General features: G+C 38.8%; 1 protein-coding gene across 1 annotated transcript in view; it reads left to right on the top strand.

Annotated features, from left to right (window-relative positions):
• The window catches only part of LOC126777719 (uncharacterized), a 198032-nt gene that overhangs the window by 36041 nt on the left and 145657 nt on the right, over positions 1-16334 (top strand). The window contains exons 5-6 of the mRNA XM_050500872.1: positions 13668-13838; positions 14924-15027. Coding sequence (XP_050356829.1) covers positions 13668-13838; positions 14924-15027 — 275 coding nt within the window. The remainder of the gene's footprint in view (positions 1-13667; positions 13839-14923; positions 15028-16334) is intronic.

The following is a 16334-nucleotide window of genomic DNA, read 5'->3' on the forward strand; positions in this document are numbered from 1 at the left end:
ACATGAATATGGTTTATTATCTATGTAGGCATTACGCAATAGATTACATCTATATTAGTATATTAGCAAAAATGATTACATGATTTAGCGCATTTATGCGGTATGCATGATGAAAATACGTTCGACAAGCAGTGGTGCTTTTGTACGACTCATGTTTGCAAGGTTGACTTTCTCGTTGGTTTAGTCTTTAGATATAAGACCGCAGAAACCGAAGTCCTGGGATCAAAAACCAGGTCAGGCTAATACCGAGTTATCGGGATTTTCTGTTGAAAAATTCTCAGCCGCTCGGAGTCTGAAAGTGTCTACAATTCCGCGCCTCGGAAAGCTCCTACTAGTTTGTCCATCAGGTCTTTAGTTATCACCTCGTTTAAATCCAAAAGCTTCAATAAGAGTAGAAACTTAAATGTGGGAATGAATGTGACGAAAAAGCCTACCTATACCTAATTATACATACACAGTAACCTCTTTAAGCTTTATTACAATATAACAATTGACACACGCTATTAAATGCAGAGGTTTGTTATTACATAAACCCATTTTTCGGAAAACTACGGTGAACATGAATGAGCGGTCGCGTCTCAGTCTTGTCTCTGAAGACGTCAAATAACCAAGATTATATAATAATAATATTTCAATCACTTCCGGCATGGTGGTTTATTTAGGAAAATTATTTATTACATAAAACAGTTATCTATTATGTTATTTTCTGTTAAATGTAAAGCAGCCTCAACGTTCCATTTCTAAAAGCCTCTTCTATTGAAGAGAACTCGGAACCTTTTTTATCACTCTTTGTTAACTGGTTGAAGATTGGAGCATTTTAAGAAATATTTGCCATTTACGTGTTGATGTTTTTCTTTTGTTAAAATATATAGGTGGGTACTTAAGAATATGTAAATATTAACGTATCGCGTAGGTTACTTCGTATAAAAAACTGCATATCGCATTGATTGTAGGCTACAAATTTATTTACATTATTCGACGGCAACTGTTGTGAAGTCTAATGGTGTTTTCACAAGTGTTGGTGGATAAGACGGTGGATTTACACTTTTTTTTTCTCTCGCAGTGGAAACCTTCAGAAAGGTACCCGAGTCCTATCAGGGTGGAACCGGATTATGTGGGCTTCTTACCCACTAAAACTACTGCGATGGCCGTCCTCAGTACGGATCGGAGAGGCTGCGGGATCGTGTTGATATAACGCATCCGCGGCCTCTCCCGTGCTTTGCTCCACTCATGGCTCGGTGGAGCTCACATCAGGGGGCGAATCTCGCTCCCCCGCACTCCTCGCTAGTGCGTACGGCAGTTCGAGCCCATCACGGCTGTCGTCCTCCACAGGGCCGTCTGAAATAGGACACGTGTGGCCCCCACCTCACGCATCCACGGCCCCAGGGTTACGCCCTATCTTTTAAGCTCCGGGCGTCTGGGCTATGGGAGGGCCGAGACGATGCCGTTGTCGTGTCCGCCGAGCAGGATCGGCCCTTTCCCGTTCCCGCTCCGCCGTCTCTTTCTGAACCATGACGGTCTCACAGAAGGAGGCTACGGCCCTCCACGCCGATTCACGATTGCTCGCAGGGACAGGTCTTGTCCAACTTCAGGGACCAGGATCTCCCTCACCGCACTCCACGCGGGGCACACCTCCAACGTATGCTGAGCTGTGTCCCGGTCCGCGCCACAGTGGTGACACATCGCCGTCGATTCGCGTCCGATCTTGCACAAGTAATCTCCAAAACAACCGTGACCGGTCATTACCTGCGTAAGTCGGAAGGTGACTCGTCGCTTTCGTCTCATCCAGGCTTCGAAGGCTGGTAGGATCGCTCCAACGACGCGTTTGCGTGCTTACCGTTCTTCACAGAGACGGTCGCGCCACGTCGCAAGAGCCCTCCGGTGTTCCTGCCGCTTCAACGCCTCGAGCGCACTCGAAGTGGGCGCGCTTTCACTGTTCTGGCGGAGGATGCGGGTCTATTGGTAGACCCTCGCATCCATATCCGCCAGAATATCCAAGGGCGGAAAGCGCGCTAGGACGGTTGCCGCCTCGTAGGATATCGTGCGATATCCCCGCACTATGCGGATGGCCACTCTCCGCTGCGAACTTTGGATCTTAGTCCTGCAGCGGCGGACGCCCGATAGTCTGTCAGACCGCTTTTTTTTTTTTTTTTTTTTTTTTTTTTTTTTTTTATTTCGGGGAGGAAAGGCATTTACGCCTGCCGCCCGGTCCGGGGGGACCGGGACGGGTATGTGGGACTCACGGGGCAGACGGCCCCGTCCTACCCACTAAAACCTCCCCGGATTTCCGCCTCTCCGCAAGGCGGCGGGGTCACGGGAACGTTGTGACTTACAACCGCAACCCCGCCAGCGGTCGTCGCCATAAGGCGACCCATCTCGGAAACGCGCCAGGATGTTAGGGCGCGCCTCCCTCCTCTCTGTGCCTCCATCCTGTTACGTGACGGACTCCCCCGAGTCCGCCACTGGAGGCTGGGCGTCAGGGCTTGAAGCCCCGCGGCGGATCAACAGACTGGCTCCGCCGCCAACCACACCTTAACTCTGCGGCAGCGTCCGGCCTGCGAAGGCACGTCGCCGTCGAAGAGGTCTCCTTCTTCGTTGCGGGAGCGAGTCCACGTCGTCCTCCCGCTCCCGCTCTGCCTCCTCCTTTTGCGACATGACGCATGCGCTGAACCGGGACACTGCCGCCCAGATCTTTTCGCTTCCGGCCATCTTCTCGACGACGGCCGGAAGCGACAGGTCTCCACCTACGGCCGTGGATAGGACCGCGCGAGGCTCCGCCCAAGCCGGGCACTCTACGCGCGTGTGTTCCGCCGTATCCACGGCTCCTCCGCCACAATGGTGTCTGTCAGACCGCCTAACCTAACCTAACCTATCCTTTACCTTTTTAGTCAAGAGTATTAATGTTCTTGATCATAAACAAACACCTGCGGCTTGTAGCAGTTGTTCAAATGCGCATTACGTTTGTTTTTTAATAATTTTTCGTACAAATAAAAACAATGTTAGGAATCTCTAAAGTTTTCAATACTGGACGTGCATCATTATCTTCCCGGCAGGTTAAAACATCTAATTACCAAATATCTATTTTGCTTTCTGTTTTTCTTGCTCTCTATCTCTCTCTCAATCTATCTGTTGTTCTCGCCATTGTATGGATGTATATACATAATAATATTTAGCATTTTTTTATTAATATTATGTATTCTAACAGTAACAGCTAACATTAACGTTATGAACTCAATTCATTATTGTTTCTTAGAAACAGATGTCGCCATATTCAAATAAGATGATATAAATTAGATGTCATTATATTAAAGCTATATGTACACACAACATTGCGGTGCGATAACGGCGCGGCTGCGGTGCCATGTACGCGAAGCCTTATGCTTGCTTTAATTCAAATACACGAATTTTGGTTAGAACCCAAGTATTCAAACAATCGACATATATTGCTTGTTCGTTCGTGATCATGCACAAAGATGACCATTTATCTAGAAAATAATGCCCACGCTCCTGAAACCTTAATGTATATATTTCTGTTCGATTTTTAAATAAATGTATATAACAAAATATTTAAAAACAGAAAGAAGTAGGACAAAAAGTGAATTAGATTTTAATTACAATAAAAAGTAGATAAAAGCCGAGATGGCCTTGTGGTAAGAACGCGTGAATCTTAACCGATGATCGTGGGTTCAAACCCGGGCAAGCACCACTGAATTTTCATGTGCTTAATTTGTGATTATAATTCATCTCGTGCTTTACGGTGAAGGAAAACATCGTGAGGAAACCTGCATGTGTCTAATTTCACTGAAATTCTGCCACATGTGAATTCTACCAACCCGCATTGGAGCAGCGTGGTGGAATAAGCTCCAAACCTTCTCCTCAAAAAGAGGAGAGGAGGCCTTTAGCCCAGCAGTGGGACATTCACAGGCTGTTACGGAAAAAGTAGATTAAAAAAAGATTAGGGCATCCTATTCTTTTATTTGACTTAAGGTTCCCAGTATTTTCACATTTCAGTGGGTTATTTTAAGTGTGTATTTTTCAGGACGCATTTGCTTCTTGAATTGTTTCTTTATAAGAACGTCATGTAAAACAGTTTTGAAGTTTAGGTAGTTACGTAATTATTTTCAGATCTTTAGCACAGGTACGATCAAATCTTAATTTTATAAAATGTTATACAAGTATAAATCTTTTTTGCCAATGATATGGAACTCAGATTCCACTTTGGCCAGCTGCCATTTGTTTATCCAAACTAACGTTTAACTTATTGTTCAATATGTCAAGGTAAAATAATTTAAAATTTTCTTATATTAAAGTTTTACAAAATATCTAAACTCAAGCTACATAATAGATCCGATACGAGCTTAAAAAGTAAATAAAGGAGATGATATGTTGGTAACGCTTGGAAAAAGCTAAACGAATAAATGGGGAGTTTTATAAATGTTGAGTTGGTTTTTATTTTATATTGGTTCAGACTTAGGAGCTGAAATTACCACGTGGATTGAATTTAAACTTTAACCGAATGGTTCGAGGGCTTATATCTGCATGAACATCGCTTAGTGTTCATGTTCTTAATATGAGTTTATTCATCTCGTGGTCACCTATATTTATCGATTGATTATGAAGTTAGTCACATAAATTCACATCCACGAGCATTCAGCAGTGCTTATCTTGGTGGAACAAGCTCCAAACTTGCATGTACCTTAAGAGGAGTCTACATATTTTTGATCCATATAATCTTGTATAAAATATATTTTTATGAATATCCTTGCAGATCAAATACCTAGAAAAACAAAGGAAGCTTTAATAAAGCTATACATTTTCATCAAGCGAACAGCCGACACGCACATTATGTTACGAAGCGCTTAATAAATGGATGTGCGCCTGAAGTAATCGGGAGAACAAAATATGGTGAATAAAACAAAGAAAGTTTCCGCCGTTCACACCTAGTCTGCGTATCAGATATTTTTTTTATATAATATAGGTATTTGGACGCCCAAATGGGACTCCTGATGGTAACTTGTTACCACCGCTGAGAAATATTAACCACTCCTAACATCGACAATGCGCTACCAATCTTGTGATCTGACTTGTTATACTGGCTCACTCATTCTTCAAACTGAAACACAACAATATTAAGTATTGCTATTTTCTGTGGAATATATGATTAGTGGGCGGTATCTACCCAGACGAGCTTGCATAAAGCCAATTATTCAGTCCGAAATCGGTCAGGAGGACATCATCACAATCTTTTGGTACCGTTTATTGCTTCCTATTGGTAGTCGGATACTATATTCGGTGTATATATTACATTTATAATGTACACAGTTAATATAATATCCGGCTTATATGTCAGTGAGTTGTCACAGGCGGGCGTTGCGGAGCGCCCAATTACGACGCGTCCGATTGGCCGAGCCTTGGAATGAATGGTTTGGATACGGCGTAGCATCTACAACTTCCTGTGTATTTTTTCATTTCGATAACAGTTATATTTCGCTTTTGTTGGAATCTCTCTTTCCTAATTTTCTGAGATCAAATTTCACCTGATAAGTAATCAATAATAAATATAAATCAATCTTAAAAGCGTTAATCCATGTGTAGATTACATGGATTATTTACTCTGTAATTACTCTGGGTCACTCATAATTAAAATAGTAACGAAGTTATTTGTTTTTAATAATGCGTCGTCCAAGCGTAGGCTGTTTGTTTGTTTCTCAAATAATTCTACGTGCTTAAATAACAAACTCTTTGATTTAAATTAAACTGGGTAATGTTTGAAATATACTATAAAGATACTTTATAAGCTCCCCTTCAATTATATAATTAAAAGTTAAATATAACCTTACGTTCAAATTCAATTTTTTTTTTATATTCGCCGGGAGGGCAAATGACTCTACTCCACCTGATGGTAAGTAGTAGTAGAGTCCAAACGCGACGACGGCCAGTACAGACGGGAAAAACGTTCTGCACTAGCCGCCTTCGCCTTGCCGGCCCGCAAGATGCCTCTTCACGCCTCGTTTGAAGGAACCCGGGTTGTAAGAGGAGGGGAACACGTGAGCTGGTAAGGAATTACATTTTTTGGAAGTGCAACAAAGAAAGGAGTTGCCAAATTTCTTTGTTCGCGATGGAATTGATGGCACAGTTAGGCAGTGACATCGAGAACCAGCTCGCGTGGACTTAAGAAGGAAGGGGGAAGCAGGAATCAGAGAGAATAATTCCTCAAAGCACTCGCCGTGATACAGTCGATAGAAAGCGCTCAGTGCTACTATCTCACGACGCAATTGTAAAGGTTCAAGGGTGTTTGTGACCTTTACGTCGCCAATAATGCGTACGGCACGTCGCTGCAACCGGTCCAAGGCCTCCAGTAGGTACTTAGCGGAGCCTCCCAAAGGTGCGAGCAATATTCCACGCAAGACCGTACCTGTGTTTTGTACAGCAGGCACAATTGTTGTGGCGTGAAAAAACGCCGCACCTTGTTCAGAACTCCGAGTTTCCGTGAAGAGTTTTTATAACAGCCTCGATGTAAGCCCTTGGACTAAGGTCGCAGCGAACGTCAATCCCCAGCATGGCGATTTTGCTTTGCATCACCAGCGGAGTACCACAGAGGGAGGGAAGAGGGGAAAATGTTGACATTTTCGCCGTGAGAGCGCATACCTGTGTTTTCTTGGCATTAAACTCAACAAGATTATCAGAGCCCCATTTGGGGATGAGCTCTAACGTCCTATCGAGTTCAATGACAAGATTCTTCCGCCTCTCCTCAATTTCCACTCGCCCAGCCACTGCGCGTCCGTGGTATCCACCATGCACTGTACTATCGTCTGCATAGCAATGTATGTTCCCAAGAGAGAGCATATCATTGATATGCAAAAGAAAGAGTGTGGGAGATAGCACAGATCCCTGGGGGACCCCAGCATTCACTACATAGAATTGTGAAGCGCAACCATCAACTAAAACACGAAGGCTACGCTTGTGTAGGAAGCTGGCAATCCAGGTGCATAGCTGAGCAGGCAGACCATATGCCGGCAGCTTGGAGAGAAGGCTTCTGTGCCAGACCCTGTCGAAAGCCTTGGAGATATCGAGGCTGACAGCCAACGATTCTCCATGCTTGTCGATAGCTTCACCGCAGAGGTGTGTTACGTACGCTAGAAGATCACCTGTGGACCGTTTTGGTCGAAACCCGTACTGACGATCATTAATTAAACAGTGATCTTCTAGGTAATGGATAAGTTGGTTGCTTAAAATCCGTTCCATCACCTTACAAAGTACTGAGGGGAGCTATTGGCCGATAATTTGCCGGGTCAGACCGATCCCCTTTTTTGGGAACCGCTTGCACATTAGCTCTTCTCCAAGCCTCCGGCACACATCCCGAAGAGAGAGAAAGTTGGAACAGGCGCGTTAACACAGGAGACAGCTCCGCTGCGCACTTCTTCAGCACTATAGCTGGTATTCCATCGGGACCGCTAGCTTTCCGTACATCAAGTGATTGCAGCTCCGCACGCACATCACGTTGCCTGATTTTGATGTCAGGCATCGTATGGCCACATGAAGGTATTGTAGGTGGCAGCACACTACAATCATCGATGACGGAATTGTCAGCAAAAAGTTTAGCCAGGAGATCAGCTTGCTCTTGCGGACTGTGAGCTAGCGATTCGTCCGGATTTCTGAGCAGTGGCAGCGAAGGTTGGCAGAAATTGTTTTGCACAGACTTGGTCAGACGCCAGAAGCTGCGGGAGCCCCTAGGATGCGAAACAAGGTCATGACCAATCAGTACAATGCGCTGTGCATCCGCTCTCGTGTATGCCTTTCTACAGGACTTGGAATTTTTATTGTAGTTTGCTTTCAGTGTGTCAATGTTAGATGCCCCGCTGATGCAGCCATTGATCCACTTGCGATATGCCGCCTGCTTAGATGATACAGCATCGGTACATTCACGAGTGAACCAACGGTTACGCGTACCCCTACTGACGAGATCTGAGCTAAGAATGTAGTATTCCATTCCCAACATGATCTCGTCAGCAACAGCAGCGGCACTAGCTGTCGGGTCATTCCCACTGAAGCAACGTTCCTTCCAAGGGACCGACGCATAGTAATCGCGCATACCGTCCCAATCTGCCGACTTATAGTGCCAAACTATACGCGTTTGCATACCGCTAGTGGCGGCAGCTTGGCCTGTGGCACTCTGGTAGATATAAGGCTGTGATACGGAGAGCCAAGAGGAGCCTGAACCACAACCTGATATTCCACCGGGTGAGAAGTCAGCAGAAGGTCCAGCAGAGAAGGTGCTTGCCCATCAATGTCTGGGATCCTGGTGGGCTGATCAACCAGTTGGGTCAAGTCATGTGTGAGAGCAAAAGCATGAGCAGTCCTTCCAGCATGGTCAGTTTTGAGGGGTTTCAAGCATGATTCGTGGTGAGCATTAAAATCCCCCAAAAACACAAATTCCGCGTTGGGAAATTGCTCTTGCGCAGCATCTGCCACCCGACTAAGATGGTCAAATAATCGGCTTGTCTCCAAGTCACCATTGTGGGATCTATAGAGGCACACGTAGACTCGGCTTTGACGAACCAGGTCCACACGTACCACCAACATGGAGAAGGAGGGGTCCTCCAAGCAGCGCAGTCGGTGACAGCAAATATCCGTCCTGACGAACAAGCATACTCCGGCTTTCGCTTTGAAGGATTCTTCAAGCTTGTAGCCGGGGTAATTAAGGTAGCTAGAACTAACCAGATGAGCAGATGGTCGCTCAGATATCCCTTAGTCGCCTCTTACGACACCCATGGGAACGAGAGAGGCAGTGAAATGTATTCTTTCTCCGTCACTACACGGATATCAATGTGACTATGTTAACAAAAATGTAAGAAAAAAGACGTAATACAATTTATATTGCTTCTTTAAATTTAGACGGCATAAAGTCCTTCATTTAATTTATTACCGAGACACTTTTAATGCGTTTTCTTCTTTCTTTTGCGAGGATTGGACGTTCATTTAACATATGAACACTTGTGGGGAAATAAACCAGCTAGATTTAAAACTTCTTTATTTAATTTTTCATGACAACAACAACAAACAGTACAATAACACAGAAATAATATAAAACAATAAAATAATACACAAACCAATCTCACTAATAATTAATACAAATAAGAAGCAGAAAGTAAATGGGGAGACAAGAATGATTAAAGTCATAACTTTTAATGCAATGGAGGGTTGTACGATAAAACTTCATTACCTTCCTTCTAGTTAGGTCAAATTATATATAATTACTAGCTGTGTTTCGGTTTCACCTGCGTCTAACTTAAAGAAATCACTAAGTGCAGACTTAAAATATTTCAGTATATACAACATTTTTAATTTTATTTTCTTGGGATATTACTATTTATTGGTTTTGGTCGCACCCAGATCCAGATAGCAACATACAATTGGTCATGAGACAACCATTATTCCTTTAAATCGATTGCGACATACTTGAATGTCTTTCCCTGTGCTTTATTTACTGTGACTGCAAACGATACCTTCACAGGTAATTGTGTTAAAACTAAAACGTGATTTTTTTTTTAAGTTAAGTACTTAGTTAGTTTATTAACCGACTAAGTATAAATTTAACAGAATCATGAAAAAATATATTCGGCAACGAAACGAAATACCTTCCTGACCTACAAACTTTAACTTACAAAGTTATTTTCAAACAAAAAACAAATACTTATGTATGTATGAGTATTTTCAAACAACCTACTCGACTACCTGTTGAAATATGTTAAAATTATAAAAAATACTAAAAACTCTCTATGGCCTTACCTTGATATCTTTCATAATAATTAAAGCCATGTTGCTATCTACGCGTGGGCGCGTTAACGTACGTGTATAAGCTGAACCCTATTTAGTATGATTGATCATATCGATCTGAGTTCAATTTAAATTGGAAGTATCTAAATCTCTGAAAATTTCCATTTTTTAACATTGTCCCAATAACCTTTCTATCATCGTCATTTTACAGACTATCATTTATATGTAGTTAAATTTCAGCCAATTCAACTGAACAGTTATTTTATAGCAATTTTATCGGATAAATGTTCATGTTTCTTTAAATTAATATAACTTTATTATTCATGAACCGATTGAAATAAAATAAACGCTAAATTTTAAGCGAAGTTAGCCATAATACATTAGTGAAAATTGCACCAAAATCCGATAAGCTGTTTCTAAGAATATCGCGCATAAACGGGCAGACAAACAGATAAACAGACAAAAATTCTAACAATCATTGTTTTGGATTCTATTGTGCTGGTAAGCACCCCCGATAATATAGTTTTACTCAAATATCTTAGCGATCAGTTACATGTTCATTATATGTGTAGATTATTTGATTACATCTTGTGCGTCGCGTACCAATTAGGCTTAGCATTAAAATTGTCAAAAATAAAAAACAAAAATAAACTTTTTTCAAGTACGACTTACAAGCATGTTTGAATTGCAAATTCACGAGATCCATTAAACTTGAAACTACCGTTCCACTACCAGTTCGGAACGTAGATTCTACCGTAAAGAATGGCAAAATCTCAGTAATTATTAAAAGAGATGTAGTAGTAGAGCAGACGATCAAAAGGACCATCTTATGGTAATATGTGCTCACCTTCACTTCAGATCTGTAAGAAATATAGGTAATCACTATTTACACCATCAATGTGCCACCAACAACGGTATATGATATTCTTGATAACTAAACTCGTTTAACAACATTTTAATCGCAACATAGTAAAGTATTGTTGTTTAACGATAAAATAATTGGTGATCGAATGGTAAACTCCCTAAATGATAGAAAGTTACCCTTATAGGGTCGCGCCTGAAAGTAATTACTCATTTATACATAGTGTTTCCTTCCTGTTTAAGGACTGGTAGCGACATCTCAGGTCAAGAAGCTTAACTAAACGCAACGTCATACCTTTTGTGGGCCACGATTGGTTAAGTTAAAAATATTGTATCCACACCTCCTCTCCTTGATCTCTGTACAATTTTACATAAGGCCATTATATGCAATTTTTATTGTGAACCTAACGCATCTTTTATTTTTTCACCTCCAAAATTCATCACCACCTTTCTATCTTCTTGGGTTCATCAACAACTCATCGCTGCAGCTACATTTTGGTCCTTTTATTTTATGGTTAGTTTTACGTTTTTACATAATAACTTTACTATTCTCGGCAAGCGTCATTTATATTATAATACACATAAACTGTATTACATTTTACAATTAGTGCACATTGAAAGCATTTAATTTAATGTTTTTGACGAAAACCACAAATTTAACGTTTATTTATGGGCTGAAATAATTCAATTATAGTTCACATTTGTGCTTAAAACACTATGGAATTTACCACGAGTGCTATCAATATAAATAGTAGTGGTTAAATAAAATATAATCCGTTTGTATTTAATTTATATTTAAAATTTTTATTGAAAAATGAAACGAGTTATCCGTGCCTTTAGTATCTATATATTATTTCAATAACTTTTTTTTATAACTTTATTCTAAAACCCATTTCTCTGTATATATATATATATAAGATGTAATCCCTTGAACTTTTTTCATAATAGTTACGGATGCAGAGTATTAATAATTTTAATACCAATAGGCTATATACTAACGTGATCCATTTCAAATTTCGAACAATATGATTTTTTTGCAAAAGTCTTCCTTACTTGCCTATTCTTAAGTAATAAATTAACCTGGACACCAAAAGTTACTTATCTCCGTAACAACTTCTTAGTTTCGAAATTTAATCGCTAAACCAAGTTTCCAAATTCAAAGGAGCCGGTTTCTATAAAACGAGTTCTTTAACGAACACAATTACGGAGCATATAATAACCACATATCGGCTTGCAAACTTTTCACATTAATCTTTGAAATGGCCAACCTAGATTTAACAAGGCTGAATAAAGTATCAGTTCTGTAGGCATGGACTGACCGTACTAAGAAATGTTATGATATTCTGGCTTCGAAATTTTGGCCCAATATTGACTATTATTTCACTGTCGTTGAAAATAAGGAGATAAGATTAAAATGTAGTGGATCTTTAATTAACATGAATAGATCATAATATAATTGATTATATATTATTTGAACAACTAATTAACAGTAGTTTGGAGTATGAACTCTGGGTATGGATTTTTTAATTATGTCAGAGTAGGTTCTGTCAAAACAATCAACTGTTTTATACATAAAATAAAAAATTATATTTAAGAAACAGAGACGAGTTAGTAAATATATGCTCGTTCTTAACAGCCAACTGCTTTAACCAAAGATAATTATAGTCCATATATATATGTAGGTAAACACAGCATCACTATCTATTCTTTTCCTTTCAGCCCACAGCATGTTTGGTTGCGGCAAATCTAAACCAAATAAAATTGGCAGCTTTTAAGATCCGCGTAATCACAGGTCACGTGGTAGGTTGAAAGCCATGGTAGCATTGTCAAAATACGAAATCCAGGCTAAAGAAAAGACCCAAAAACTTAAAAGGAGATAGCAAACACATTATTTACAGCCGTAGTCGTAGCGATAGCAGTATACACAAAGCTCATAATATACAGACGACTTTAATATGACTACCAGTTTAATTTCATGGATATAAATAAATGAATATATTGTTGTTAAATGTTCATAATTCCCTTCTTCAGCCCATGGACAAATATAAGTTGGGAGAGTTAGAAATATTAGCAACAGCTATACGAATTATGTGATTGATATTACGCTATACAATCAATCTTGAAACTTGAGATTCTTAACAAAGTGGGTAGTATCATTACAGTTGTATTATGTATATTTACAATAATGTAGATCTTTAATTGGTGGTAGCTTTGTGCAAGCTCTTCCGGGTAGGTACCACCCTCTCATCAGATATTCTACCGTAAAACAACATAACTTACTATTATTGTGTTCCTTTTTGAAGAGTGTTTGAGCCAGTATATTTACGGGCATGAGGGTACATCTTAGTTCCAAGGTTAGTGGCGCATTGGCGATGTAAGGGGTGTTTATAATTTTTTACAATACCAATCTCTGTGGGCCGTGCTGACCACTTTCTAGAAATTTCATTTTAAAACGACTTCATTTAAAAATAATCTTGTAAAATGACAATTCAAAAGTGCTTGTAAGAGCCTAATTGTATAAAGTATATAATAATTTTATTTGATTTTATGTATTATATAGTTCTAATATAAAAAATTAGGTAGTTTTTACATTCTAAATAAACTACCAAGAAAACTGGGCGTTGCAATTAGCACGTGCGAGAGTGGTTTGAGAAAGGCACTTTGTACGAGAAGAAATGAGACTTTATTCATTTATAATTCCTTGCTTATTTAAGTGGTTCTTGACTGCAGCGTCATTGCGATTCATGTCATATGCTTATAATGTTATTACTCGTAATAATAATAGCTTATGACTGACACTAAACTATACTTTACGTGTAATTTTAGGGATGCAATTTTAGGTTCTTATCGTAACCAGTTTTCGTCAAAGTTTTTGATCTTCTTGAGATAATTGAGGATTCTAGCAGTCGGTATTTGTACGACAAGTTTCATTACGACGTAAGGCCTTGATTATGAAATAAATGTATAAATTAATAAAACATAAAATTACACGTACGTTAAAAAAATCCATTGAGAATTTTTTTCAACAGTCTCTCGGTGCGTCTCAGGCTCCAATCGTACCGTCACGTCTACTAGCTGATCCCATAGAGCTGGAGCGGGGCTTAGCTGAGGCGGGACATGATGGGTTCGGGGCACTATCCGAAGACACAACTCCTCCGTCACCACCACCCACGATAATCGAGGAAAGATTGCACCATCGGGTAAGTTTGAATGCAAAATTAAAACGTGAAAAGTATATAAAGTAAAATTATTTTATTTATAACATTTAAAAAAACGATAATAATATAAATAAGAATAGAACTGCATAGTTATAGAACCTTCTCAACGGAATACACACTTTAAGAATACCTTGACTCAGAACTGTAATATTTACTACATAACATTTTGGTTAAACACATTACCTATGGTCAAAAAGTTCTTCTTACGATTCATAAACCAAAAAAAGATGTAATTTTTATTAAAAAAAAACATGTAGTACTTACTATGTAGTACTTACTGTTGAATATTTTCCCAGTATTTTTCCTGGATCTGCGTACTACTTTAATCAAGATTGATTGACAGATTAATAGTTTTTATCAAATCAAATCACTGAGCAATTGACCTGACCTTCGTTACTCTTTATGAGCGATCTGCCCGTAGCAGTACGAACTGTATTATTGCACCGACGATATGGCTATCTGACTCACTAGTATAGTGACTACCTTAAGCGGTATATGTTGAGATCCTGGAAGGAAATTTTGGAATGGTTCAATGTAAAACAACTATTATATCTCATGCGAAATTTGCGTGTGTGTGGAGAATAGCCGCCATTACCAAAACAGCCAGTTGGACATTATGTGAATAAAGTTAAAACTAATTGCCTGGAAAAATCCCACCGCTGAGCTAAGACTCCTTGTAAAGGTTTGGAGCTTGTTTCACCACGCTACTTTAATGCGGGTAGCTGGATACACATGTGAAAGATTTAATCCAACTCCTCCAGGGTTGCTTCACAATGGTTACCTTTACCGCTGAACATCAGATTATATATAATCATAAATGATCATTTGCATGATCAATTATCATGTTGGATCGATTAAAATACTTATGTGTATCAAAAATTTTACAAAAGTTCATGTAAAAGATTTTTTTTTTCAAAGATAACTAAACCAATTTTGATAATACTTTAATTTATTATAACTTTCTAATTTGGGGGAGTAACTGTCTTAATAATTTGCTTAATTTAATAGAAGCGTATTTTGTTAAATATAAATATATATATATAATACTAATATAATTTGCTTACCAGCCTGTAGCGTCAATAGTGGCAGTAGTACCACGGGGAGCTCTTGCGCCGTCACCTCGTCCACCACCACTAATAATTACTTCGGAACCCCAGCCACCACCTCTTAGGTGAGATTGGTATATAAAATATTTGAAAAAAAAAATTCTAATTATTACTTAGTATATATATATCTGAACCTCAAGGAACGTGAAGGAAAATATCTTGATTATCGGTTGAGTAGTAAAAACGTTAAAGCGTAACAAAGTAACAAACAAATACAGAAATTCATTTCTCATTTATTATATTAGTTAGGATAAAGTCAAACCACTAGTTCCTATTGAATAATAAAATAATATTAATTTTGAATAGAAGCTAATCAATTTTTAAAGTTAAGGTAAGAGCTCTGCAATTCCGGATCAATATATTTACAATTGCATTACAATTTCATTCTATTTAAATTATCCCATTTGACCAACTAGTATCCTATTATATTAACTTTATAGTTATAAATATATTAAAACGGTGAAATATATTTCTGTTTAAGCATCACTAAGAAATAACTCGATCGATTTTAATGTAACTTTTGTCTTCAAAAGGTTAATTGTGGTCAGACCTGAAAACTAGTATTTGTCTATTGTCGTTATAACAATAAAATCATTAATAAAAAGCATGCGATGAAATCGATGACGAAAAATTTATCAACTACAATTTTCACAGGCGAGGCCGCGTGCATACGCTAGCATTGTATATAAGCTTACTATTAATGTATTTCTGGTAATTCCTAACGGCGTTACCTACAATTAATGATGCGGGTCATTGGTTTAACGGTGTATCTCTTTCTTTCGAATGTCAAGTCAATGATGAGAGAAAGAGAGAAGTCAGTGTTTAACTAAACATTAATTAATCAATTACGGCCATTATTCATTAAGATCTTACAATTATTCCGTAATTCTTAATATTCTGTAGTATTTTATGACGGTAGCGAGCAAAAATATGACATCGGAATTATTAACTATGGAAATGACTAGGAATTAAAGCTTGCATATGCATGTTTGCTTTATTATAAATGCAAATTGTATGATATTAGTTGTTACACCCCCAGTGTAATTCAATTATGTCACTTAGGAATCTGACTCTTGATATATTAGATAGACGGATCATTGTTGTCGAGGATAAACCGGACGAGTTATTTCTTCGTGATGCTCGAACAGAAATAAATTTCACCGCTTAAATATATTTATAACTATAGTTTATATAATAGGATGTTAATTGGTCAAATAAAATTGTAATTGTATCACACTTTACGACTGCCGATACTGTTCTCAATAATTATCGTTTTGGGTTTCTCAAAAATGTATTTAATTCCCTTTAGAAAGAAAGCAAGCGTTTTGAAATCGACATTTTATATATAAAAATAAGTCATAAAATACTAATT

This window comes from Nymphalis io, chromosome 23 (genome assembly GCF_905147045.1).
Source record: "Nymphalis io chromosome 23, ilAglIoxx1.1, whole genome shotgun sequence".
Classification (NCBI taxonomy): domain Eukaryota; kingdom Metazoa; phylum Arthropoda; class Insecta; order Lepidoptera; family Nymphalidae; genus Nymphalis; species Nymphalis io.